The sequence below is a fragment of the Vigna angularis genome, chromosome 3 (assembly GCF_016808095.1).
Source record: "Vigna angularis cultivar LongXiaoDou No.4 chromosome 3, ASM1680809v1, whole genome shotgun sequence".
NCBI classification, from domain to species: Eukaryota; Viridiplantae; Streptophyta; class Magnoliopsida; order Fabales; family Fabaceae; genus Vigna; species Vigna angularis.
Window position 1 is genome coordinate 37,690,621 of NC_068972.1, and position 24,491 is coordinate 37,715,111.

General features: G+C 30.3%; 3 protein-coding genes across 4 annotated transcripts; 2 read left to right on the top strand and 1 right to left on the bottom strand.

The window, feature by feature from the left end:
• The first annotated feature begins 1,195 nt into the window (after positions 1 to 1,195).
• On the top strand, positions 1,196 to 2,759 carry LOC108325270 (probable glutathione S-transferase). Its single transcript, XM_017558316.2, has 2 exons — positions 1,196 to 1,561; positions 2,205 to 2,759. Exons 1-2 carry the CDS (start codon positions 1,250 to 1,252, stop codon positions 2,571 to 2,573), a joined length of 681 nt encoding a protein of 226 aa, XP_017413805.1. The 5' UTR covers positions 1,196 to 1,249; the 3' UTR covers positions 2,574 to 2,759.
• Positions 2,760 to 6,801: 4,042 nt separating this feature from the next.
• On the bottom strand, positions 6,802 to 10,328 carry LOC108326516 (eukaryotic translation initiation factor 3 subunit E). Of its 2 annotated transcripts, none has more exons than XM_017560067.2 (8): positions 10,172 to 10,328; positions 9,620 to 10,024; positions 8,650 to 8,877; positions 8,434 to 8,555; positions 8,051 to 8,270; positions 7,750 to 7,892; positions 7,292 to 7,429; positions 6,802 to 7,143 (listed from the first exon to the last, which is right to left on the bottom strand). In XM_017560067.2, exons 2-8 carry the CDS (start codon positions 9,980 to 9,982, stop codon positions 7,044 to 7,046), a joined length of 1,314 nt encoding a protein of 437 aa, XP_017415556.1. In that variant the 5' UTR covers positions 9,983 to 10,024; positions 10,172 to 10,328; the 3' UTR covers positions 6,802 to 7,043. The 2 variants fall into 2 exon arrangements, with proteins under 2 accessions (XP_017415556.1, XP_017415557.1); XM_017560068.2 differs by having other exon boundaries at positions 9,620 to 10,027; positions 10,172 to 10,311.
• Positions 10,329 to 21,234: 10,906 nt separating this feature from the next.
• Positions 21,235 to 24,220, top strand: LOC108324443 (disease resistance protein RGA2). Its single transcript, XM_017557392.2, has 2 exons — positions 21,235 to 23,873; positions 23,984 to 24,220. The coding sequence occupies exon 1, from the start codon at positions 21,270 to 21,272 to the stop codon at positions 23,853 to 23,855; it is 2,586 nt and encodes an 861-aa protein (XP_017412881.1). The 5' UTR covers positions 21,235 to 21,269; the 3' UTR covers positions 23,856 to 23,873; positions 23,984 to 24,220.
• The last annotated feature ends 271 nt before the right edge of the window (positions 24,221 to 24,491 follow it).

Below are 24,491 nucleotides of genomic sequence, written 5' to 3' on the forward strand. Positions count from 1 at the left end.
ATAATAACTATGATTATAATAAAAAAATTGTATCTTACAACTAAATGAGTTGAACTGGTTACACCAACATATCTAATTTATATATAAATTTGTTTGAACCTTTAATTACCGAATCTAACATATCTTTGGATTAGATAAACACATGAGAGACCAAGTTTGTAATGATTAGGTATTTAACTAATATCTTCAATTGTCTAATCAAACATGTACGCACGTATTTCTTTTTTATTTAGCAAAAAATACATTATTTTCTTAATTTAGTCAAATTAAAAAAAAAAAACATATTCACACCTGGTCAAATTTGGACAAATGCTTATTTTCCATATATTCTTCTAAAACAACACAGGAATAATATATACAAAATTTTTGAGTGAACATTTTCACCCTTTAAAGGTGCTTACGTTTCAAGTCTTTTGTAGATTTAGTACTTTTATCTGAGATTTTATTAAATATTTTTTATATCGAATAATAAGTCTTTGTTATTTAATATTTTTACATGATTTTTATTTTATGTCATCATTTTATTTATTTTTCTAAGAAATATAAGCTATGTGGACAATATTAGGTTAATATAAGATAATGAGTGATTTTTATTATTCGGACCAAAAATATATTATATAACAACATCATATTCAATCACTTTCGTATTTACACCCTGATGAGACCTAGTTTTTATTACGTTTCCTAATAGATAAAGATAAATAATCAAAATAACAAATCAATATATCCTATCACCTTCTTAATATAATAATTAAACCTATTTAATATAATAATTAAATGACATTAAATAAACTAAAACTATAAAAAATTAAACACTTAATAGATTAAAATAAATTTAAATAAAAAAAATCTAAACAAATTGAAATAAACTTGAAAGACTACCTGCTACCAAGTCCCAGTTTTTCAAGTTCATCTATGATCAAACAAATTTCTCTATAAACAATTTTAGAAGGAAAAAAAAGGGCAAGAAGAAAAACATAAAATAAGTTTAATTTAATGTAAAATCTAAAAATAAAAATTTAACAAACATATCTTATGAAAAAACCTAACTTTTTTTTTCTGGTTTTACTATGGTAAAATGGCTTAGGGAAAAGTTTGTTTATTGATGTGATAATTTGGTTTGACTTGGCTTGTGAGTGAATGTGAATATTGAATTTTGGAAGGAAATAAAATAAAAGAATGGTGATGAGTATAAAAGGGTGAAAAAGATGAGATTTGAAGCGAAGGGTTTTGAAGATTTGGCAAAAGAATGGGAGAAGAAGTGAAGCTGATTGCTACCCATGAAAGCTTCCCCTGTGCAAGGATTGAGTGGGCATTAAGGATAAAGGGTGTGGAATATGAATACTTGAAAGAAGATTTGGCAAATAAGAGTCCTTTGCTTCTTCAATCTAACCCTGTTCATAAGAAAGTTCCAGTCTTTCTTCACAATGAGAAAACAATTGCCGAATCACTTGTGATCCTTGAATACATAGATGAGACCTGGAAGAACAACCCTCTGCTACCTCTTGATCCTTATCAGAGAGCACATGCTCGCTTCTGGGCCAGGTTTATTGATGAGAAGGTACAATATCATTCAACCTTTTCATTACCCTTTTCCTTATTTCATTTCATTTCACCATATAACTTACAACGTATGAGAGTTGATTCTGAGACTGAAGTGAGTTTCAATTTGTTCAAGATCTGGTCTAAATTTATAGTTTCATTTTGGTTATGGTATCTCTGAAACAGGGTGAATTTGTTCTCTGACTGTTCTTTGTTTTTGACTTTATTGAAAACTGAAGTTTTAATTTTATAAGGTTAAATGTGATGTGAAAATGTAATTTTTACAATAAATGAATGAATGAAATGGTGTAAACTGTTCCAACTTTAGTCTTGAGTAGAGTATAACACATCAAAATTATACTAGTTGGTTTAGAAGAATTATATTTAATTTTTAAAAAATTTGAAGATCAAATGGTATAAAATTTTGATGAATGTTTTAAGACTTTATAAACTAAAACTAGTTTTAATGAAGACATCACATAGTTAAAGATCTGCTGTGAAAAACACAGTTTCATAGACTTTCTTGCATTTGTTTAGTGCTATGTATGTGTAATTTAGAAGTTGGAGAAAATTTGAGATTATAAATGATAGGATTTAGATTGATTGTGATGCTGAGAAGATGATGAAAAAGTGTGTGATGAAGGTAGTTTTTTTGGAAACAGTGTTTGTATGGTGTGTGGGGAGCAGCTGTGGCTGAAGGAGAAGAGAAGGAAAAGGCTGTGGAGGGTGCATTGGAGTCACTGAGATTTCTTGAAAAAGAAATTGAAGGGAAGAAGTATTTTGGAGGAGAGAAGATTGGTTATCTTGATATAGCAGCTGGATGGTTGTCTCATTGGCTCAGTGTTCTTGAAGAGCTTGGAGAGATGGAACTTCTCAATGCACAGAGATTCCCTTCTCTTCATCAATGGACTCAAAACTTCATTCAGACTTCACCTGTCAAAGATTGCATTCCATCTAGACAAAGTGTTGTTGAATATTTCAGCTTTGGCATCAACTATACTCGTTCCTTGGCATCCAATAAATCTTCTTAGTTTATAATTCGTTCATGTTGTTTGTATTGGAATTCAGTTTTTCTTTATATGGGGTTGCTTCTGTTATCATATGTAATTGTCTGTCATCAATACTTAATAAGTTTTATGTGCAGTGAGGTTTCATGTAATAATGCAATTGTTGGTGATTTACTACTGATTTCTCAAGAGAGAATCTTTGTTTTCTTTAGAATTGTTTATCATCAAAGATATATAGTATTCAAATTTATTATATTTAAGTGAACAAATTTATATAAGAGATCAATACATTATATTTAATTTAAAATTTTGAGATAATATATTATATAGTATATATTATTTATTTGGTTTAATATCATTTTTTTTCTAAGTTTCGCTTGAAAATGTCAAATTAGTCTATCTTTTAAAAAATGCGCCAATTATGTCCTCATTTAATAAAATTTATGTCCTCATTTAATAAAATTTGCATCAATGAAATCCCTCCCGTTAAATCCATACAAACGGCGTTAACTATTTTTCTCTCTCTTCTACTTTTCTTCTATTTTTTTCTGTGCAATGCAGGTTTTTGTCAGTTTTTTTTTCTCTTCTACTTTTCTTCTACTTTAAATACTCTCTCTTCTACTTTTATTCTATTTTTTTGCATACTCTTCTTTACTTTCCATTGGCAATTATTTTGTATCAAAATGTTCTTCTACTTTTCTTCTATTTTTTTGCATACTCTTCTTTACTTTCTATTGGCAATTATTTTGTATCAAAATGTTGTTTGTCCCTTTCGTACACAAAAATTAATGTGGCCCGTTTATTTACTTGCACATATTTATTTCTTGTAATGTCTATTGCATTGTGATAGAAATTGTTTTTATATATTTTGGTTTCAAACGGTAAAAAAATTATTTTAGGAGACGTTTAAGAGACGTTTGACTTAAGTTAATTTGTTGCTATTAAATGTTTTGAAAGAAAAAATAATTTTTTTAAATAAATATAAGTTGAAGTTAGAATTCATCATTTAATTTCATATTTAAAAAAATAAATTTACATTACTAGATGTATGTAATGAAGACTTAAATAATTAAAATTAATTTTATTTATAATCATTAGTATTACTTTTTTTATGACTTTATTATTAAGTAATATTTTACCAACTTATTTTATGTGTAATTCAAAGTTGTTTTTATAAATATAATAAAAAACCACTCTAATAAAATAGTATAATTTTTTCTCTTACACATTTTTCTTCTTCTAATACATTAAATACATGTCTAAATTAAATAAATAAATTTATTATAAGGGTAGCAGGACAAAAAGTAATAAATATGTTTGAAAAGAGAAAGAACAATTTAAAATCAAGAACAGGAATAATAAACAAAATCTTTTTTTTATCTGATTTTAATAACATTCATTATCTTTTTTATTATTAATTAAAATAAGAGTTAAATATGTTTTTAGTTCCTAAACTATTGGCCGTTTCTGGTTTTCGTCCCTCTTTCAAAATAAGGTACAATTTGGTTCTCATTCTTTTAGAAACTTTGGTTTTAGTCCTCGAAACTTTGGTTTTAGTCCTCGAAACTTTGGTTTTAGTAAAAATTTGGTCCTCAATTAGTCAACAAAATGAGGACTAAAACCAAAGCTTCGAGGACTAAAACCAAAGTTTCGAAAAGAATAAGAATCAAATTGTACCTTATTTTGAAAGAGGAAGGAAAACCAGAAACAACCAATAGTTTAGGGACTAAAAACATATTTAACCCTTAAAATAATATATATTTACAAAAAGATTAAATTATTTAATATTATGAACGATAAATATTTAATAAAAGCAAAAGTTATTGGAGAAATGAGTTATTGGGAAGTGAAATTAGAATAGTATGAGAAGTATAAATGGTCCAAAGTGGCACACTATTCCACGCACCTAGGAATTTGTATTAAGGAAAATGAATGAGAGAAATATATTTATAAAATAATGTTACCATTGTTTACTGCCAAATAATCAAATCCTTAACGCCGTTGGTTTATATTTAACGGAAGAAGGGACTAATTTGACTCAAAATTTTAAAAATGAGAATTTATTTCAAAACACTTTTAAAACGACTAAATTGAGATTTTTCAACGAAACTAAGGAAAAAATTGACTATTAAACCTATTTATTTTATTTATTCTTATTTAATATGAGATTTTCAAGTCGTTTTAAATTTCTAAGGATATTTTTTCAAGTGTTAGTTTTTTTTTTATATTAGAACACATCTCTTTTGAGGTGAATTTTTTTTTAACCACAAATATGATTTTTCTTTTGTACTATCATTTTATAATGAGACACATTTGGAAAACTTTTGCTAGGAGAAATCTTCAAATTATATAAATTTTCACCTACTTTATAATATGATTAAGATAGTCGTTAAAATAAATTGTTCGTTCTACCGTTTATGAGTTCTTTGAAAAGAGATTCTAAAGAGATTGAGTACTAAAAAATTTAAAAAAAAAACTATTAAGGTAATAAACATATTGACATTTATACTTATAAATTGTACATTTTACTCTTTGTTACTCAAATAATATTGAGTTTCTAATTTATGTTTAATTTCCAATTGTACAATCTTTTATGGACATCAATTTTAATTGAAACCATGAATATGAAAGTATTTTAATTCTAAAAGTATCACAATTTAAATACTTTATAATACAATTCACTTGTGAACAAAATAATCATTGAAATGTCTAAATAAATGTGCATGAAATTTAGTCATAAAAGTAAAACCAAATAAAATAAAGTAAAATAAAACATGAAATTCAATCACAAAAATAAAGTCAAATAAAAGAAGGTAATCAAGCATCATCAACCACATATTTTCTGAAACAAAGAAAAGTTATGTGAGGGAATAATATCATATTGTGTTATATATATATATATATATATATATATATATATATATATATATACATACATATATATATATATACATACATACATATATATATATACATACATATATATATATACATACATATATATATATATACATATATATATATATATATACATATATATATATATATACATATATATATATATATATGTATGTATGTATATGAAGGATATCTTGTAAAACTCAAGAGGCAATAACAAAACGTCTTTGTGTATTATTCAATGTTTTCTTTCAAAATAAAATTTGCTAGTTGTCCTTGAATGCATGATATTTACATAATATCAGAAATATGAATTGGTCATCTGAGAGAAAGGTTCAGAAACTATTTTGAATGAGATGATTCTGAATAAATTAGATTCATTATCATTAAATTTCATATCTTTATTCTATATTTAAACATTTAATTTTGTTTTAAAACTTTCCTTTCAAATATATTTTCAATTTATTATTTTAATTAGTTTAACAATTAGAATTTTACGGCATGTTTCTCTAGTATTGAATCTATCTATATGCTATATCTTTTAATTATTAACACTTTTAATTTATCTTTTCATCTTTATTTCTAAATTAAATTTGAATAATTTAAACAATATCAAATAGTTAAAAATAACGTTATATCACAAAGTAAACCATTTTTCATAAATATAAAATATTGTATATTTAACATCTTTATTCATTTAAAGTTGTTATATGAATATTATAATTTTGTGCATATATCATGCTATTTCTTTGAACTTCATAGGAATCCCAACAAAACACAAATGTAAAACATTTATCTTTTGTCTTAGAGCACCCATTTCAAACTAAACAGCAAGAAAAATGTTTGCAAAGCCGAAGTTATATATAAAGTTTAATTATCTATTTAAACTCAATTTTCATCATTCAACGTAATTTACCAATTCTATTTAGTGATAATATAATATATGAAAAATATAAATACAAAACAAGTTAACAAAAAACAACGTTGATCTTTTCTACACAACATCCTCTCATACAAATTTAATGGATTCATAATATTTACAAAATTTGAAAAATAAAGATGATGAGGAATAAAATATGAAAGTTAGCTAATACACGTAATCAACAATCAATTTGATCCCTCAAGTATTACTCTGCTTCTACAGTGTCTAAAGTACTAGAATTACACATGTAATCCATGAAATATTCAATATCCATCAATTTAGTCACTACGTCCATTTTTTAAACATTTGAACAATGCACATGATTTCTAATATTTTTGGATCTGCTTATATAATTTCACATGTTTAAGATTGACTTCGTGAAACATTAGGGAGATGGTTTACTCAGCAGATATTAGGAAGAGACAAATGAAATGAAAAGGAAAAACTGACTTCTGCAGCTGCGATGATAAGTGAGGAAGTTAATGGCAAACGTTTTAACCAAAATGGTTATCAATACTAGTTGTTTGGATCCACAAGTAACATCAGGAGAACCTACTCCAAGAGGTATATAGCCCACAAATTTGAATTCTAAATCCAAAATAAATAAAACCAAAAACAAAATGATGCATCCGGAAAGATAAAACAAATACTCTCTCATCGATCTACCTACAGAGTTATCGGGCTGCTTGACCTTGTGCATGCTCCAGAAGTTGACTAACCAATTTGTAGGTGCGCCCGTTAAGGGCCTTGGTATGGTCTATCAGTTGCTCATACCTGCGGAGGTAGTAATTAAAGATCAATGGCCATAAAAACTGACACACATGTAGATAAAAGAGTCAACATGACTGAGGCAGAAAAGTATAATACATGAATAACCAAGAAAAGCCCTTGTCTCTCAAATTAGTGATCAATGTTAACTTACACGTTTGGATGATTAGGCTCCATGATAACGGTTCCAGTGTGAGAGTCAATTTTCGCATCAAGCTTTGAGCTACGGATGAGATTAACAATCCATCTCTCAGCCTCCTCATAATTCAGATTTAACTTCTCAGCAAGCACTCTGAAAAATATCACAAGTGAGCAACCCTATCTTATAATTTTGGTTACAGATCCCCAATATGTCATTTAGGTGCGTAACATGAAAAGTAGACCACAGGAAACCGTATATAATAAAACATAACATCATATAACAAAAAAGATATAAATTTGGGAAATACAGTCAAGACCTAGAGTAAAACCTTTCAAGGCCACAAAATAAGAGGAACAAAAGATCAATGGCAGAGCTACATTGTGTTTTCACAGGTGCAAAGTTATTGCATATTGGAAAAATTATAAAGCCAGATAGATAGCTATGACTTCTTATACTAGAAAAGTGCATACCCCATGTCAATACGTTGATGTATTCTACAGTATGTCTCAAAGATAAATAGCCTAGCATTTTCAAGGAACTCATCCCTCAGTGGTACAGTTGAAAAGTTGCTTTCTTCAACCCTTTTCCCAAGGAAGGGATCATTGAGAATTACCTGCAATTTAAAAATGAGTAAGTATAATATAATCAAGCCACATGAATACAGGTATCATGGACATATATGAAAAAAGGGAAACTGAACAAGCCACTTGAGTTACATCATTCCTATAGTTGATATATGTTATCTAGCAAAAGAAAAAAAAACAAGCTTACTTCTTCACATTCCCTCATCTTCTTCTGTGCCCCATCAAAGTCATAGTTGACGTAAACACAAGCCAAAAACTCAGTGATGGGATCTTTATATGAATGCTGCTCTTGTTGAATAACTTTAATAAAGTCTTTGAATTGTGGCCTCCTTCTCTTGTTAACAATGAATGCTGTGGCCAAGTATCGTAAAAGGTGTGGGGCACTAGTTTGGATAGCATTTAGATACCTGAAAATTATATCATATTTAGATGAAGCAACACCGCAAATACTAAGCCCAGAAGAGACAGCCATAAACCATCCCCAAAGAAAGGAAATAATTGATCAGTTTGACAAGGATTAACAATAAAAGTAAATCTACAGTATCCTAAGAAAGGATAGGTGTGACATACTTGTCCTGATTGAACAGATCAATTATTTGTGTTCTTCCATTGTCATGATTAAAAAAGATGAATAGACTCCAATGCATCAGCCATATTCTGCTCTGCACCTGGTTCAAAGGCGATGCAAAACTCTGCAACAAAGTTCTCGAATTTGTATTAATATAATAAGCATAACAAACAAGTACATGTATCCACTTCAAAAATCAACTGACAAAAGAGAACAACCTTTGAGTCAATGATTTCCTTCAAGCGATTGAGCTCTTCAAGAGCAATGTCCCAGTTCTGCATCAAAATTTCAGCTGCCAGCTTCCCCCACAATGCACTCAAGCTCCTCTCACTATTTGTGCACAAAGCTCTGTACTGATAAAGATAGTCAGCAGCACCAGAGTAGTTCCCACACTCAAACTGAAACTTGGCATATTGGTAAAGTGCCTCTATTTGTGCAGGACCAATCTGTTCCAACAAACACATAATTTAAGCAGTCAGCAAAACAACAAAATTCAAACTTCAAAACTGAAACAAATCTTTTAAGAACCACTAAATATAACAGCAAACAACTAAGAAAACAAAATGCTTAAATAAGATTAGGAAACAATCAAAGCAATCACATTACCAATATACAATCTCTATCAAAAGCTTATAAGAGAGAAATTATTAAAAAAAGTGTAGTCAGTTACCTTAAATAATTTTCTAAAGCTTAGTAGTCTAAAGAACCTTTTGGGTATCTAGTACTCCTATCCCACCATCCAAAGCTGCTAAAAATAACCTTATAATTCTTGTACAAAGACTCCAGTCCTAGTATACCAAACCCGACAAGCAATAAAATCCTTCAAAAAAAATCAACACATTTTATCCAAACTCTATGTAATCAAAGGCATGTCAATTGTTATAAAAAAAATATTCGACTGTTTCGCGACAGCTTCGTATCCTCATTAACAAGGGGCAATTCTAAACCTTACTAGCATAATAAAATCACTAAAAACCTTTAGAGCAACTATTATATCCTATCCTACCACTACCAGCCAAAGCTTACCTAAAGTTATCAATTTGTTCTCAACATTCCAATCCTAATCCACCAACTCCAATTCTTTTCCAAACACCACTAACTAAAGCGACGTTTAAAACCCAATTGCCATGCAACACTCTCATAGGAATATCTAGCCATGTGAGGACTGATTATTATTTTGCTTCAAACCTGATATCGCTCATTGAGCATCTGGAGGTTATACTGCTTGTCAGCACGAAGCTCCTGCACGGCGGCAGCGTTCTGGAGGAAGGAGACGAGGGGCGCGGCGGCCTCCTCGAGGGACTTGAGGCGGGCGACAACCTCGGCTCGGCGCTCAACCATGTCATGAGGAACATCCTCGGTGTGGTAGAGACTCTTGTGGATGTCCATGGCGTAATCAACCATGTTGGTGTTGTTGAGGAGGTCGATCTTCGCCTTCAGGATGAGGTCATCGTCGTATAGCTGGCGCTCCTGCAGAAACTCCAGGAGAGGGAACACCAAATGCCTGTCGAGGTTCGGCGCCATCCGAGGGGTAAGGTCGTAATCAGCCATTTTTCTCCACACGTCGGATTCGATTCCAAATTCTTACTTCTTCTGCTGGCGCACAGGCAAATACTGATTCAAACACTGATTGATACAATACAATAAAATAATCTATTTGTGATGTGTTCCGATAAATCGGAGTGTTGAGGAAAGGAAACGTGTTTTCCGTGCGACGGTGGTGGATGAGCGAAAACCTACCTCCTACTGCTGCTGCTGCGGCGTCGTGTGGAGATAGGGCTCCGACAGAGGCAAGATGCAGAGACGCAACACTGAGTATTCGAGAATAGGGTTTAAAAGCAAGAAGACTAAACGGTATCGTTTAAGACTTTGGTAAAATGAGAGAAAAATATCTAACACTATTGCCTTATGAAAAAACAATGCATCTATCAATAACTGCAAAATACTATTGGGCTTTGGAATGTTAATATTTTGGGCTTTTAGGCTTTCTTTTCATATGAAGAATATTGCTTCTAGCACCCCATAAAGCGCTGCAGAGGATGAAGAAGAGAAAAAAAGCAAAAAAAAAAAGAAAAGCAAAAGCCTTCAAAGAACTTTTTCTGAAATGCATTTCATATGAAGTGTTTCGAAAAACTCTTTTCAAAAGGTATTGTAGGTGTTTTGGAAATATTTAAAAATTCTATGGCTTTCAAAATATATTTCAACTCTTTTGAAAATTTTAATTCAAAAATCTTATTCCAAAAATCTCGTTCCATAAATCTTATTCCAAAAATCTCCAAAAAAAACGTAATTCATAAGTTATTTTTACAAAAATAAAATATAATTTCGAAAATTTGGGGGTGTGTAAGGAAATTGTGAGTGTGCAGAAACTAAAAGCTTTATATGAAATTGGGAAACTTTTTCTTCCTTGTTTTTTTTTCACTTTATAGCTATATTGCATTTACTAAAATATTTTTGTCTATTATTTAAATTTAAAATCTCATCTATATTGGAAGACATTGAAAACTTCCCAGATTACATATTTGGGAACATCTACATGCAGTAATGCATTCTGAATATTGTTTTGTTTTTTTGGAGTTTGTAATTATTATCTTAATCGTGATTTATAAATTAAATAATTATTTTCTTAAAATTATATTATAAAGTGGACAATCTAAAATAATAAAATTAAGAAAAATAATCTCGAATCTAATATTTTGTTGAAAGAGATTTACTTTAGTATCACTTAAAAAAAATTCTTTAAAAAGAGGGGTCAAATTTATAGTGAGAATAAACTTTTTGTTTTCCCTCATCTAACTTGATTAATAAAAAATAAGCTAAAATCTTCTTTTCACTTGATTTTGATTTCGATTATTTAATTTGATTATCTTGTTTTCTTTTTCAATTTTATCGTTTCATGTGACAGTGATATTAATATTACGTGTTAATTCTATATTCGAATCTTAAATTATTAACTTTGTTTTTAAATGAAGCAAAATTTTCCATTACAAATTAATAATTTAAGGATGTTTGTCCAAGGACATTTCAGGGGTGTAAAAAGTAAATAAAGCCTAAATCAATATAAAATGTACATTTGTCTACTTACCTGAACTACTAACTCTACTGATTATTGTCCAGCTATAAATAAAGGAAATATCTCACTAGCAAATTTTATTATTTTTAAAATATTTGAATATATTAATTTTGAATTGATTTTATTTTAAATATTTTACATGGATAAAAAATTTATTTAAATAAAATGTTTCGAATATTATAAAATTCAAAAGATTATTTTGATATCTAATAATTGTTAAAATTTTAATATTAATAATTTTTTTAATCAATTTTGATTAATGTTATATATTTTTTTTTTGTCAAAATTTGTCTAAGATTTTTTCATCTGATATTTATAAATAAAGAATTCAATTGATGTTGAGTTCAACTATGATAATTTAACTGATATCTATCACAGTTCTGTTCACAATGTTGACAGTTGGGGTTTTAGACAATTTTTTTTATTAATGTTGGTCGAATTTTTTTCTTAATTAACATTGATAAAAAGAAGTAATTCTAGTTATTATTACTGGCCCAAAAGTTAATTAACATTAGAAAATAAATCCTAACTACAGAAAAAAAATAACATCTATATTAATGATGAAAAAATCATTACATAAGTACAAAAATTCTATAACAAATATTTGGTGTGAGAATCTTATTTTTACATATACAAAAATAATACTCTTAACATTGACAGGAAGAACTCTAATTAATAAAGTAAAAAATAATAACAATTTACGTTCCAACTAAAATTATTAACAACGATTTAAAAACAATAATATGTGGTATTGAGATTCAATTATTTTAATATTAAAAATCTAAGATATAAATACAGTTTTTATAGACGAGTTTTATTATTTTAAAACATATCATTTTTATAAAACTCTTTCCGTTATAGTTCTATTCCTTTCCTCTATGTTTTTTAACCGTTTGTTCATTTATTTTAAAATCGCAAATCACTAGGATGATTCTTGCGACGATTTCTTCACTTTTGTCTTACTAGTTTCTTCAACAGAGTAAGTTGATTTTTTTGTCCATTTTCTTGATCCGTTCGTTTTTTCTTTGTGTGTGGTCTTTTTGGCTTGCATGTAATGTTTGAGTTTTCTTTACTAATCTATGTTAATCAATAAACCTAATGATGTGTCCATATCGTGTTTGTGTTGTTTATAGGGACAGATAGAGCATTCTGTGTGTATGAAAGTGTTTGAAGGATTTTTTTATCAATCTAGTTTGTCTTTTAGATAAGGAAAACTAATTGCGCAATTTTCATGTGATTGATATATTGATAATTGTATACTTGTATGGTGTTTTACCTGTAAGAAAAAGAATTTGTGACTGGAATTGACATTAGGATTAAAAATTGGTTAGTTGAATTACATGATGAAATTGAGAATGTTGCCTGATTCATATTGCAAAGAATGTTATTTGAATCATTGAATGTTGTGTTATTTGATTTGGTCATCTGTGTTGGTTGTTGGACTGAAATTGCAAGGCTAAACTATCATAAATCTACAAAATTATGTTCAATAAAATTATGCAAACTTGTTGAAATAAAATACACTCATTGGGTGAAGTCAAAGTTAGAGAACTACTAACTTGGTGTTCGTTGGGCAATAAATACTCACTGAGTGAAATCAAAGTTAAAGAGCTCACTAACATGATAATGGATAGGTGAGATAGGTCTCGTTGGGCGCCTTTTATGAGAGTTTAAGTCTGTGAGTTCTGGTGATAATCTTGTTGGGCAAAGATTAACAAAGTCTAACTATATTTTTCATATGTTCTCTTATGGAATGTTTAATGCGTAATTTTGTAAATGTTTCCTTTAAAACAAAAACGAAAACTAACCTTCAAAAGGTGGGTTCGTCGAAATAAAGTGTTTCCACCAGTAAGAGAGAAAGCATAATACGCCTATGAAGAACAAGAACACGAAAATAATCGATCAAAACAAACAAAAATTATACATAAAGTAGTTAATTAACATGCATTTGTATCAAATGAAAGCAAGATTACATGTGATGGTCGTTAAACTTCGTTCGAGAAAAGTTTGAGAAGAGAAGATGGTCTCGCGCACTAAGATAAAGTGAATGAATTTTCAATATCCCGCTCAAACTAAAAAGGGGAAACTTTTTGCTGACAAATAATACGTCGAAGCTCCTACAAAATTCGACGTATTATATGTGGCTTAAAAGAAAAAAAGAAAAAAAGAATTAAAAAGGACTTACTTTTTGGCTTATGGCTAACAAATAATACATTGAAGACCTTACAAAATTCGACGTATTATTTATTGTTTAAAGGAAAAAAGAAAAAAAAATTAAAAAGAGTAATTCTTTGGCTTCTTAGTGACAAATATTACGTCGAACACCTACAAGATTCAACGTACTATTGGTGGTTTAAAAGAAGGTTTAATCATTTCAAACATCCCTATTTTTGTAGGATCGTCTCAAGTAGGTCCTCGTATTGTAAATGTTCTCGATTAGGTCCCTTATTGTGAAAAATTAAATCAATTTAGGCCTTGCCGTTAGTTCCATACTAACACTGTTAAAGGGGGTGACACGTGTCAGTTCGTGATTTTTTTTGAATTATATTTTTATTATTTTTATTTTTATTTTTTATTTTATTTTTTAAAAGTAAAATTTAAAAATGCCACGTGTCAAACTGATAGTATGCCACGTGACAATGGCAGTGTGACATGGCACTGACAGTGCCACATGTCATTGTCAGGCCACGTGTTATTGCATTAGTCTCAATTTGGTCCCTGTATTTTTATTGTGTCTCAATTTGATCCATGTATTTTTATTTTGTCTCAATTTAGTCTTAATTTTAAAAATTAAACAATTTTTCCCTCCTCAAATTTAAACAAAGTTTATATTGTATATAAATCTTAACAAATATTTTTATTAAAATTGATATTTTTAATAAATATTTTTAACAATATTAAGTTTAATTATATTTATATTTACTTAATCATATAAATGTTAATTATGTTATTTAAATATACCTATAAGGGTTTAATAAAAAGTGACATACCATGGTGGTGTGAATTTTTCAAACGAGTTAGCTCATTGAACAAATTATTAATATGAAATTTCACTTTTTTTTTCAATAAAAAATTGGAGAAAGTTTTCGTGACAACGGTAATTAATTCTTTCATGATTTTCCATGGAAACTTTCACTACAAAAATTCACCAGCATGTTATGTCACTCTCTTTTTTAAACCCTTATAGATATATTTAAATAACATAATTAACATTTATATGATTAAGTAAATATAAATATAATTAAACTTAATCTTGTTAAAAATATTTATTAAAAATATTAACTTTGATAAAAATATTTGTTAAGATTTATATACAATTTAAATTTTGTTTGAATTTAAGGAGGAAAAACATTGTTTAATTTTTAAAATTAAGACTAAATTGAGACAAAATAAAAATACAGGGATCAAATTGCAACATAATAAAAATACAGGGACCAAATTGAGACTAATGCAATGACACGTGGCCTGACAATGACATGTGGCACTTTCAGTGCCATGTCACACTACCATTGCCACGTGGCACACTATTAGTTTGACACGTGGCTTACTTTTAAAAAAATAAAAAATAAAAATAAAAATAATAAAAATATAATTAAAAAATTCAAAAAAACCACAAACTGACTCGTGTCACCTCCTTTAACGGTGTTAGTATGAAACTAATGGTAAGGTCTAAATTGATTCAATTTTTCACAATAAGGAACCTAATCGAGAACATTTACAATACGAGGACCTACTTGAGACGATCCTACAGAACTGATTTAAATAATTACCATCACAGAACGTCGAATTGAATGAGGCTTCGACGTTCTACAATTGCATTTATTTACAAAAATGTCACCGGTCATTTTTATCGTTGACTATTCAGTGGTTGGACATTGAATGTGACGTTATATGTTATTTTTGCACTAGTGTTACTTCAAGTAATAATAAAGTAGTTAATAATAATAAAATAATTAATAATAATATTAAACTGGCGAGATTAGTTATTATTTGTACATATTGTCTCAATAGACATAGATTTAGACTACTCTAAAACAAAGAGACTTAATGAATCTGATTAGGTTATACTCTTTAAAATGTCTATTTAGTATGATAGAAACAACAATATTTATTTTAAAAAAATGAAACCAAATTGAAAATATTCAAAACAATGCAATGAATTTTTTTATTTAAAAAAATACCATCATTATATTGAGATAAAAATAATCATATTAAATGAATTTATGCAAGCATTTATGACAATTTTTCACAAGAAAACCAGTTAAAAAAGTAGACACAAAAAGAAATTCACGCGTAGATCTTGCTTTTCCAAACATGAAAAATACATAAGATATGAATGTTTAAACTTCTGAAGTCCACCTATACTAACAGTCGCGACTAGATAAGCTAAATTGACGATCTTTTTTCTAACATAACACATATTGGATTTACAATTTTCGAGGATAACATACTGTGATTTATATTTCCATAACTAGCACACTTTTCCTTTTAGGTCAGAATTCGGTTTCTAAACCGAATTCTGAGTTATATATTTTAATAATCTTAGGTTAGAATCCGGCTTCTGGAAAATTGAATTCCAAATTAATTTTTTTTTATAATCTTAGGTTATAATTTTATATTTTAATATTTTTTATAAAAACTTTTATTTTTTAAGCATTTATAGGAAAAGCATATTGGAATTGATTTTCAGTAAACCGAATTTTGACTTATATTTTAAACTATTTACCCGGTCTTCTTCAAAGGGAACATTAATTATGCACATCGCTTCAATTGGAGCAAACCACCTTATAAATGGACATTTTTTTTAAGAAACCAATGGCTTAACCTCATCATTGGTGCAGGGAACACACCCAATAACATTGAACTGACTCACCCATATCAAAAATTGGAAAACTTGTACAAAAATAGAGCAAAAACCATCTTAGGGAGTGCTATTGTTCCAACTGGGGAGTATAGTTGAACTTTCTGTACAAATGACCATCCTTGGGAAATCTATTACAGGAACCCTGTAATCGATTACTTGAAGAAAAATGGTCATTTGTACAAAAAGTTGAACTATACTTCCCAACTGGAACAAGAGCACTCCCCATGGTGGTTTTTGTTCTCTTTTGGGTCAACTTTTTCTTTTTTTGACAGAAGACACAATAATTAACTTTAATAGAGGACAAAGTCATTGACATCAGTGAATGAAACATTTTTTTTAATTTTAACATAATTGTCTTGCATAACAAAGTCTGAAATACAGTTGACATCATGACTACATTGAACATTAATACTAATAATTAACTAATCATTCTCCATAATGGGATGTGGACCCTCTAATGCCTGGATTGTGAGGACAATGATTTTTTGTCTGGCCCGACAGTATGAACAATTTCGTGGGTGTGCTCGTTCCCTAATGTCCATTTTAGTCCTGATTCTGGATGATTTTGGTCGACCCTTTGCATTCCTTTTTGTGGTTGGATGACGCCAAATTTTTGTGCCTTGGTATGGTGGCTAATATTCTTCATGTCATAGCTCCCTAAGCATTATTATACACTTTCATGATGACATCCAACCTATAGTAGGGACTGATATAAATGTTAAAGTCGTGATGAACATGTTTGCAAGCTGCTAAGACATGTGAACATGGTTGATGAATCTGTTGAAACTTGCCACAATCCCATTATGGAGAATGACCCGTTGTTAGGGATTACACCGATTAAGAGGGAGTCCCTCGTTGGATCTACGGTAAAGCTAAATGGTTGCAGAAAAATATGTTGCCTTTACATGACGACTCAAGTCTAGACGAAATACATGCCCATGCAAGGGCATATATCTTAGGACTAATTGGAGGGGTTCTTATGCCTGATATAACAGGTAATAAAGTACACTTAATGTACTTAAATTTCTTAAGTAATATTTGCAAAACTCGACGATATAATTGGGGTAGCTTGTTTAGATGTGTTGTACAGGGAGATGTGTAGAGCAACAAATTGACATTCAAAGACCATGGATGATTGTGCATCGTTGTTACAATCGTGGGCATGGTTTCGTATGCCCTTTATTGCACCAATTTCGCGACTGCAATTTAGTTTCTCACTTGTATGTCGATGGAGCGGAGGTCGTGTTTTGACCTTTCGAAATGTTCCCCACAATGATTTAATCGGATACAGATCAAGGTTAGACCATATAGAACATAACCAGGTAACATTGTATTTGTCATTTAAATCTTTTTTGATAAAAAAATGAATCAGACAATAATGGTCCGTTGATGCAGTTTACATGGGCTCCGTATGAGGGATTAAAATCAATTATTCATGCCCAAGCTTATAGAGACCAGGCATTGTGGACGTCATGCACATCTTTAATTTGTTTTGCAATTGTTAAATGGCACTAGTCAGACCGGGTCAAGTTACAATTTCGCCTATCACAACATGTTCCTGAATAGACGTATGGAACAACAAGTGTGACCTAATATTGATGGGAATTCCACTTCTAGGGCCACTTGTCCACACAAGCGAGTACATGTTTTGGTGTTTTGAGAATGCAATTTTGTTTTTGTCCATTCCACAAATGTTGAATGACCCTAGGATGCATCGTGCCTCGACATCGACACATCTTCATTCTCCTGAATTCCATAAAAGTAGGGACCATGAAAACATTCTTCATGCAGAGGCAAGTATGGATGCAAGAAGACATTTTATTTCATCGTTCTCTGATCTAGGCATGCCAAACTTGTTTGGAACTTATGTCCCTACTCCACCTTCGACCCACGATGTTGGCGGACCTTATGATAACTCATTTGTTTTTTGTTGAAAGCCATAACCAAATAGGTACTTCCTCTACTGCTTGTGCAGGAGATGAAGATGAAGAACATATTGAAGCACAACCTTCAAGGAAGAACCACATAGACCTCCACAGGAAGAACCACCAAGACCCCATAGGGAAGGAGAAATCTAACTAGGAACAGGTGGCGACCTCGTTGTGAAACTGGACACCATTATGGGGAATGATTAGTTAATTATTACTTTTAATGTTCGATGTAGTAATAATGTCAACTATGTTTCAGACATTGTTATGCAAGACAATTATGATAAAATTAAAGAAAGTTTTTCATTCACTAATTTCAATCACTTCATCCTCTATTAAAGTTAATTATTGTCTCTTGGGTCAAAAAATGGAAAAATTGACCCAAAATAAACCTAATTTTTCATTTTTCAGAGTGTCAAAGGAATATTTTTCATTTTATTAATTAAGAAATATGACATATAATGTTGTTACAGTGTACAAATTTTAAAAGGCATTTTCGATAAATAATAGATCTGTGAACAAGAAGGAAAGATATACGTATAAGATAACATGCTATCAACTTTGATCTTTGTCGACTATTTTAATCACAACTTTTCCCACAGACCTCCAAATGATGTGATTCTTTTTTATTAGAAAATAGATTGAAAAAGGTTTTCAATGACTACTAATTTGTAATTTTTGGACATCTAAGTAGGTACAGTTAATCCTTAAAGCTAATGTTTTATGTATTCCTGTTAGTTATGACCTTTGTTTGTTGTTTTGCTCTTAACTTTCTCCCCAAACCTCAATTTTCAAGCTCTATTCACACTTAAACACTAAAAAGAAGTCTCGTCCAATGAAAAAAATATGAAAAAATTACGAAAAATCTCTTTGGCTACTTATGTGCCTACAGTTGGGTCCTGCAGCACAAGTTTTTGTACAAAGGCATATTTTTTTTTCGTATAATTGTTTACAGGGCCGTTGTAATCGATTACCAGGGACAAAATAGCTAACATGATCATCACACCAACATTGGGTCTTTCTCCCACCATGGACTGCTCAAACCTTAGTTTTTAGGCTCTACTCACACTTAAACACTAAAAGAAAGTCTCATCCATTCAAGAAATATGAAAAAATTACGAAAAATATCTTTGGCTACTTATGTGCCCAGAGTTGGGTGCACAAGTTTTTGTAGAAAACCAGATTTTTGTTCGTGTAATCGTTTACAAGACCTTTGTAATCGATTAACAAGGACAAAATGGCCTAAACTAGTTTCAAGACTTAGCTAACATGATCATCACACCAACATTGGGTCTTTCGTCCACCATGGGCTGCCCAAACCTTAGTTTTCAGGCTCTACTCATACTTAAACACTAAAAACAAGTCTCATCTATTGAAGAAATTTGAAAAAAAAAAAACTTAAATTGCCTTTGGGGAGTGATGTTCTCACAGTTGGGTACTGTAATACAAGTTTTTTTACAAAACTAAATTTTTGTACGTGTAATCGTTTATATGGTCGTTGTAATCGATTACAAGGGACTACATGGCCTACACATGCCTGAAATGCAATACAATTTTGTTATATCTCGTTATTGATGGATGATACTCAATCACATTGGACACTTTGTTTATTAACATTCCAAACAATAGCTCATTTGACAATGACAATAAACAGCTCATTTGACAATGACAATAACAAAGGGAATAACAGTTCAAATAACATTCACAATAATGAAGGAAAATAAAGCTGCATCTTTTTTAACATTCACAAAATTTGGTACAATACATTTTTTTGTTCATCTATGTACAATGATCTCTTATTTTTAATAACAACTACATATACAAATCACTCATGTTTCGCACAATTTCTCTTGTGCGAAATTCTAAGCGTTTTACTCTTATAACACTTTCGTGATCCGAAGAAAAATTAATTTCAAATGAACCAATCATTTGTTAACACATTGCGTTGTCAGAAAGTTAGGAAAAATTGAATGACAAAATTTAGCTGTCAACATTCGGTTTGTTGGAAACTCAATTCCAATATACTTTTCCTATAATACTTAAAAAATAAAAACTTTTATAAAAATAATATAAAATATAAAATTCTTATCTAAGATTATAAAAAATATATATAAGAACCGGATTCTAACCTTAAAAAAAAAGTGTGCTACAGTATCTCGTAATTGTATGTCAAAAAGAAAAATCCTAAATTAACCCTAACAAACGTTTGTGGATAACAAAAATTATCTCATTAATAATAGATGAAAACAATTTCTTGCTCGTTCGTTGGTGATAAAAGCAATAAGTATGACGACTTTCTTATCCAATACATTAAAAAGTTGTTCATATTCTACATTAATTGCACTATTGTTATTTTAACCACAATTCTTAACATATATAGAGATAATAAAAAAAACTATGGAACAAGATAATATCTAATTAACAGAAAAGAATAGAGATTTAATTGAAAAAATATAAACATATAAAAATTTTAAATACCTAATAGATAAACAAAAAATAAAAACTAAAATTCAAAATAGACATAAAACTTAATTAAGCCAATTTAATGTAATAATTTCTTATCTATTTTAAAAAATAAATGAAATCGTGGCTTTCATTATAATTAACTATAAATTTACATGATGACATGTTTATTTTTTTAGTATTAATGAAGGGTGATTTATACTCTAATATTAAATAATTAAAAAATTTAGCGGAAGCAATGAAAATGAGTTTATATGTCAAATTGCACTCTTTTATATGTCTTTGACTTTGTGTGCTAATATACAATATACCAAACATCCATAATCCAGCTCATGGTATATATAAAATTACAATTCCATTGACTAGACTTCAATTATTACTCGTATTTTACTAAAACAAATGAAGTTTTGCAGCAGACTTTTATAAAAACCGTAATGCCTTGAAATGATTGATCAACCAAGTATTGTACTCACAACAAATTTCCAATTGCATTCTTCTCTTCCTAAACTCATGGCCGAATCACTTCTTTTCAGCTTCGCAGAATCGCTCATTGGGAAGCTTGCCACTCCTGCCGTTCAAGAAGCTTCTTTGGCGTTTGGTGTACATAGTGAGTTACAGCAGATGAAAGCAACTATGGCACTCATCAAAGGTGTGCTTTTAGATGTTGAGCTGAAGAATTCGCATAGCAGTGCGCTGAGTGAATGGCTGAGACAGGTCAAGGGCGTGTTTTCTGATGCTGAAGACATAGTCGATGATTTTGAGTGCGAAGCATTAAGGAAGCATGTTGTCAACACCTACGGTAGCTGCTCAACAAAGGTACGCCGTTTCTTCTCATCAAGTAATCATGTTGTTTATCGTCTTAGAATGGCACATCACATTCAAGACATCAACACCAGGTTGGCCAAACTTGCAGCTGATAGGAACATGTTTGGCCTTCAAATCATTGACCATGATACACGTGTTGTGCACATGAGGGAAATGACTCATTCTCATGTAAACCCTTCCAATGTTATCGGGAGGGAACATGATAAACAAGAAATAATAAAACTTCTCTTGAAAGATGATCATGGCCAAAGTCTCTCTGTTATTCCCATTGTTGGAATGGGAGGCTTGGGAAAAACCACACTTGCTAAGTTGGTCTTCAATGACACAAACATTGGTTGTTTTCAGTTGAAGAGGTGGGTATGTGTCTCTAATGATTTTGAACTTAGGAATGTGCTCATTAAAATCCTCAATTCTGCTCCAAACCCAACTCGGGAAAACTTCAATAACTTTGAGACGGAGCAACTTCAAAACCTTCTGAGAACTATACTTGAAGATAAGAAGTTCTTGCTTGTGTTGGATGACGTGTGGAACGAGAATCCTGCACGATGGCATGAGTTGAAGGAAATAATAGATGTGGGTGTTAAAGGGAGTAAAGTCCTAGTGACCACTCGTAGTCATGCAGTAGCTGCCACAATGCGCACTAAACCATCAAATTTGTACCTTCTTCGATGTCTCTCTGAAGAGGATTCTCTTTCTCTATTTGTGAAATATGCTTTTGATGATGGAGAAGAAAACAAGCATCCACAACTATTGGAGATTGGGAAAGAAATAGTGGAAAAATGTGGTGGGTTACCTTTAGCAGTGAAAACGGTTGGGAGTTCATTGTTCTCAAGGTTTGATAAGAAAGAGTGGGAGTCTATAAGAGAAAATGAGATTTGGAATTTAAAACAAAATGAAGAAGGCATTTTGCCTGCTCTCAAACTAAGTTACGATCAACTCCCTTCATATTTAAAACCTTGTTTTGCTCTTTTCTCCCTTTTCCCTAAGGATGTTACTATTCGTTGTTCTCAAATTTCTACCATGTGGGATGCACTTGGTTTTCTTCCGCCCCCAAAGGACAGTGAATCAATGGTGGATGTTTCAAATCATCTTCTGTATGAGCTATGGTCAAGATCTTTTCTTTCAGGGTATGTTGACTTGGGGGGCGATTCCGCATTTACGTTACATGACTTGGTGTATGATCTTGCAGTTCATATTGCAAAAGGTGAGTTTGAAAGAATAGATCTCCGCAATAAAAAAAATTCTGAGAATGCCCGACATTTAGTCTTTATGGAAAATAATTTGCTTGCTCAAGCTTTTCCTCACGAGGGTTTAAGAAGTGCGTACCTTCCGCTGGAAATGAACAATGAAGCTTTCTTGATTAGATTGGTGTCAAGATGCAAATACTTGAGGATTTTAGAATTATATTCTTCTGAATTCGAGAGTTTGCCTTACTTTATTGGAGAGTTGAAACATTTAAGATATCTTAATCTCCATGATAGTAAAAAACTCAGGAGACTCCCTGATTCAGTCTGCGAACTTCAAAATTTGCAAACTTTGGATCTCTTAGGATGTGTAGAGCTACAAGAACTACCCAAAGGAATGAAAAATCTAATCAGCCTTCGGAATCTTCGTATAACCACCAAACAAGTTGATTTTCCAGAGAAAGACATTGCAGTTTTGACTTCTTTAGAAATTTTAAATATTAGTTATTGTAATAATTTGGAGTCATTGTTCAATGGTATACAACTATCCACTCTTCAAAGATTAACCTTAATTGGATGTGAAAGTCTAAAGTGGGTGTCGTTTCAGGCCATTAGAAATATAAATGTTTTGATTATCTCTGGGTGCGACAAGTTGGAATTGTCAATGGGTATTGGAAGTAAAATCCCCTGTTCAAGGTTAAAGTATGTTTTTCTTAAAGACTTGCCGCAACTGGTCACGTTGCCTCAGTGGATTCAAGGATCTGCAAACTCTTTACAAAGCTTATTTATTGATGGTTGCATCAATCTTAAGGAGCTTCCCGATTGGCTACCAACTCTAATTTATCTCAAAATTCTTAGTATTAGCAGATGTCCAAATCTGTTGTCACTGCCTGACAACATGCATCAGCTCACAAATCTTGAATATTTAAGAATCAGTGGTTGTCCTGAATTATGGAAAAGATTCAAGCCAGGAGTTGGGCAGGATTGGTACAAGATATCACACATCAAACATGTTTACAATCTTCAAGAAAAACAAGATGAAGAGGAAGAAGAAGAAGATGACGAAAGAAGAATATTCTCGGAATAACACGATAAAAAGTTGAAGGTACTGATTTTAATTCTTTGACTTTTCTATTACATTATTATTTTTGACAATTTATCTTTTTATTTTAAATTTTAAAGGAAAGGATTTTTTATTTTTCTTTTCTTTTACAGGGGCTATACCACTTTCTCGGTCTCTCCAACTCATAAGGGACAAATCTAGCAGGAAGCTGTGAAATATCTTATTTACATATAAATTTTATAAACGTGTGCAATTTCTTTTTCACTTATGAACTTTCAGACCAATGTGTTTTTTATACAAAAAGTGTTGATAAGGTCAATATTTTGTAATAGTACAGTGCAAACATCCATTGTATATCAAATAAAGAACAATATTATATGTCTCTTTTAGATGATTCTTGAGATCCTAGATGCTGAAATAATAATTTCTATAAAAATAATTTTTATAAAAATTAATTCAAGATTTGAGATAAACTAATAAATTAATAAATCAAGCCATATAACCCTTTATCTAAACTAGTTTAAGACACGAATATATATATATATATATATATATATATATATATATATATATATATATATATATATATATATATAAAATACAATTTGTTTATAACACAAATATTATGTGAATTGAATTTGAAATCATCATGAATAGAAT